At 48.0% G+C, this 4325-nt stretch overlaps 1 protein-coding gene across 1 annotated transcript; it reads right to left on the bottom strand.

Annotated features, from left to right (window-relative positions):
* Positions 1 to 2413: 2413 nt before the first annotated feature.
* Positions 2414 to 3996, bottom strand: neurog1 (neurogenin 1). The gene is made up of 2 exons (XM_018679627.2): positions 3641 to 3996; positions 2414 to 3533 (listed from the first exon to the last, which is right to left on the bottom strand). Exon 2 carries the CDS (start codon positions 3506 to 3508, stop codon positions 2876 to 2878), a length of 633 nt encoding a protein of 210 aa, XP_018535143.1. The 5' UTR covers positions 3509 to 3533; positions 3641 to 3996; the 3' UTR covers positions 2414 to 2875.
* Positions 3997 to 4325: the final 329 nt, after the last annotated feature.

The raw sequence follows: 4325 nt of genomic DNA on the forward strand, positions 1-4325 counted from the left end.
AATCCCGCTCAATTAGCGCACGGCCCCGCGCACACCAACAATACACCCGAGTCAGCATCGGGGGCGCGCAATCAACGCGTCCACGCAGAGAAATAATAAAGTATCTGTGCAGCCCCCCCCCCAACGCTGCTCTAACACACATAACAGGAAACAATGATGACAATAAACTCTTCTGTTAATGGATTCATTTATATTATCTGCCCAGTAAAAGTCTATGTGACATTTCAAAGCTTCTTCCTCAGCGATCCAATGCTCACACACACACACACACACACACACACACACACTCGGTTTTTGAGGAAAACTCTGCTTTGTTGATGAATCACTGGTCAGATTGAAATAATCTGAAGTCTAAAACATCCGGTCTGTAAAATCTAAACTAACAGAGTTTGTCTTATTTCTTTTTTTTTATTATTGAAAATAAATTAAAGTAAATCGAGTTTTTGCCACAAAAACAGCAGCAGCAGCAACAATAATAATAATAATAATAATAATAATAATAATAATCGTCAGGGCCACTTGGATAAAAAGAGACAGATTTAAGATGCACGAGGATTATCATCATTTTCATTTTCCTCTCTCTCTCTCTCTCTCTCTCTCCTTTTCTGTTTTGTTCTTTTTCTTTTCTTGGAGTTGGCATGAGTCTGTCCCCCCCCCCCCGGGTGTCCCCTGATTATCTGTCCATCCTCAACACGTGCAGAGACAAGACCACTGCTGCTGCTGGACGTGTGTGGAGTCTGGGGGGGGGGGGGGTTAAACTGCAAAAACACCGTACACCCCCCTCCCCTCTTTTTTTTTTTTTAACACCAACAGCAAGTTCAAGCTTCTGCTTTTGTTTCTGTGGTACTTTTTATGTTACTTTATTATTAGTAGTAGTAATAGTAGTAACAGCAGTAGCAGTAGTAGCAGTAGCAGTAGTAGTAGTAGCAGTAGTAGTAGTAGCAGTAGTAGCAGTAGCAGTAGCAGTAGTAGTAGTAGTAGTAGTAGTAGTAGCAGTAGTAGCAGTAGTAGTAGTAGCAGTAGTAGCAGTAGGTAGTAGTAGCAGTAGTAGTAGCAGTAGTAGTAGTAACAGTAATAGTAGTAGTAGTAGCAGTAGTAGTAGTAGTAGCAGTAGTAGTAGCAGTAGTAGTAAGCAGTAGTAGTAGTAGTAGCAGTAGTAGTAGTAGTAAGTAGTAGCAGTAGTAGCAGTAGTAGTAGTAGTAGTAGTAGTAGCAGTAGTAGTAGTAGTAGTAGCAGTAGTAGTAGTAGTAGTAGTAGTAGCAGTAGTAGTAGTAGTAGCAGTAGTAGTAGTAGTAGTAGTAGCAGTAGTAGTAGTAGTAGCAGTAGTAGTAGTAGTAGCAGTAGTAGTAATAGTAGTAGCAGTAGTAGTAGTACAGTAGTAGTAGCAGTAGTAGTAGTAGCAGTAGTAGTAGTAGTAATAGTAGTACAGTAGTAGCAGTAGTAGTAGTAGTAGTAGCAGTAGTAATAGTAGCAGTAGTAGCAGTAGGTAGTAGTAGTAGTAGCAGTAGTAAGTAGTAGCAGTAGTAGTAGTAGTAACAGTAATAGTAGTAACAGTAGTAGCAGTGGTAGTAGTAGTAGCAGTAGTAATAGTAGCAGTAGTAGCAGTGGTAGTAGTAGTAGCAGTAGTAATAGTAGCAGTAGTAGTAGTAACAGTAATAGTAGTAACAGTAGTAGCAGTGGTAGTAGTAGTAGCAGTAGTAATAGTAGCAGTAGTAGCAGTGGTAGTAGTAGTAGCAGTAGTAATAGTAGCAGTAGTAGTAGTAGTAACAGTAATAGTAGCAGTAGTAGCAGTGGTGTGTTTTGTGTGTAATAGTTATTCTGGTTAATTCTCGGTGAAACGGTTTCATATTCACTGAGCTCTCGTTCACTTCATCGGATTAAATCTGAGATTAAAGTGTTACAGAGTTTAATTGTGTCTGCTCATTAACATGACACTAAAACTTCACAACTCACAATAGACGATCTTTGTTTAACTTGTTTCCACCTGCTGCTCTGAACGAACCGTTATCTTATTAATATTAATTATCATAAAAACCTGTGAACGCCTCCTGAGCCTATTGTCTGTCCACACACACACACACACACACACACACACACACACACGGAGGCTGTTTGTGGCGTTAAACCTGATTCAGGTTGTATTTGTGCTGAGGTGAGAATCATTTAAAGAACAGAAACACAAACATGAAGATGAGTTTTATAGAAACGTTATAACTTTATTTTGTAGAAAACTGGCTGCAGCAAAGCTCCAAGTAAATATTATAAAAATCTCTTTATGTACAAAATACAAATTTCATGTGAGCAAACAAAACGAAACGAGTCGAATAAATAAAAAAACAACAATAATCTAAGAGAGAGGGCGAGTGTGTGCAGAGGTGGGGGCGGGAGGGTTGGGCTGGGAGGGGGTGGGGGGGGCAGAATACATAATGAATGAGGGCAGCTCCATTCATTCTATTGTCAGAGCGTTGAAACTCGATTTCCACGCTCTCTTTTCTGCTTTATCACTCTACAAATTGTAAAATTGACTTTTCACCTCCGAGATAAAAAAAAAAACTGCTCTGTAAAAACCTGACTGTAACCTGCAGACTGCTGAGCGGGGGGGTGGCGGGAAAAAGTGCAAAGGTTTTTGGAGAAATATAGAAAATAAAAAGGAACTAAATAAAGAACAAATTAAGTTATTCTCATTTACAGTCCGTCAGCAGAGACACGTGAAGAGGACAGTAAATGAGCTCAGTAAGGCAAACAGTGATTCTCAGTCTTATTCCATCAGAGAGCGGACTGTCCGTCTGTCCCGCTCTGTCCGTTAAATGTCTCTACATTTCTCTGGTCTGTGAGTCCGGGCTGGTGGGGGGGGCTCCTCCGGGGGGGCAGGTGGTCAGTAGATGCCCGGCACGAAGCCGCGGAAGCCGTACAGCGCGTCCTGCTGCAGGTAGCCGCAGTCCTCCGGTGCGGAGGGGCTGCCCGGGCTGGAGGCGCTGTAAGCCGGGGAGGAGGAGGACGAGGAGCCGCTGGAGCTCCAGGAGCAGGCGTCGCTGCCGGGGCTCGGGGCTCCGCCGAGGCACGCGGGGCTGAGCAGTAGCGCAGCGTCGCCGGTCTTTCCCGCCTGCAGGTCGGCGATGCGGATGGTCTCTGACAGCGCCCAGATGTAGTTGTGCGCAAAGCGCAGAGTCTCGATCTTGGTGAGTTTGGTCTCGTCCGGGAAGGCCGGCAGCACGCCGCGCAGCGCGTCCAGCGCGTCGTTCAGGTTGTGCATGCGGTTCCTCTCCCGGTCGTTGGCCTTCAAGCGCCGGTTCTTCTTCACCACCTGCACGGTGGCTTCGCTGCGGCCGCGGCCGCGGCGCCGCTTCTTCTGCTGCTGCAGCTGCTGCTCGGGCTCCGGGGAGGGCGAGGGGCAGAGAGGAGAGGAGTCCGGGGAGGCGGAGCGCAGGCTGCCGCGGGAGTCCTCGTCGTCGGTGTGCGGGAAGAAGTCGCAGCTATTGCTGTCGATGTCGGAGTAGACGGAGTCCATGCTGGAGAGCAGGGTGCGGGTTTATCTGAGGAGAGAGGAGAGGAGCGGGTTAGGACCTGAGGCCGACCGGAGCGCGTGCAGTTTGATGTGGAGGATCCTGCAGGTGGTCTCAGACACGCGCACTGAACTTACCTGAAGTCAGCTGAAGTTTTCTGAGCACGGATCCAACAGGACCGGAGCGTTTGGTGCAGGAGGATCGGCACGCGTCTCTTTGCGTCTCTTTGCTCTGGATCAGCTCGTGCGAGCCGGTGAGCCTGGCACACGACCGGCCTCAGTCCGCTTATATACTGTGGAGGGACAATGACCGGCCCCCTGCTCCTGTACCCCCCCTGTGACCCCCCCTACACTGGCATCAGAGCGCAGGATGAGGAGGATGAATGCTGCGGCAGGTCTGCCCCGTGCCGCGGGAGCTGCTCATTAACATAATGACGCCTGCGGTGTTTGCTCGCCCCGCACAGAGAAGCGTGCCGGTAATCACGGCCAGCCAATCAGAGCCGGCGGCCGGCCACGCGAACGACACGCACGAACCCGCACCTCCTCCTCCCCCCTCCCTCCCCCCTCCCTGTGAGACAGAAAAGACCAAACCCACTTTCAGAGTTAAAACCAAAAACATAAAAAAGAGAAAGAATGAAGAAAGAAGAGTCGGTAGGACTCCCCGCCCCCCCGCCGGGCGGAGACACGCTCCGGAGAATTCACCCATCCTTCCACCCATCCCTCCATCCATTCATCCACACATCCATCCATCCTCCGTTAACACCACAAACACACAGAGAGAAAGAGAAACGAGCAGCAGGAGAAAAACTCACATCCAAAGTAA

Source organism: Lates calcarifer, linkage group LG8 (assembly GCF_001640805.2).
Source record: "Lates calcarifer isolate ASB-BC8 linkage group LG8, TLL_Latcal_v3, whole genome shotgun sequence".
Lineage (NCBI taxonomy): Eukaryota > Metazoa > Chordata > Actinopteri > Centropomidae > Lates > Lates calcarifer.

Bases quoted from the DNA above. Each gene is read 5' to 3' on its own strand.
- neurog1 (XM_018679627.2), bottom strand. From the start codon at position 3,508: ATGGACTCCGTCTACTCCGACATCGACAGCAATAGCTGCGACTTCTTC.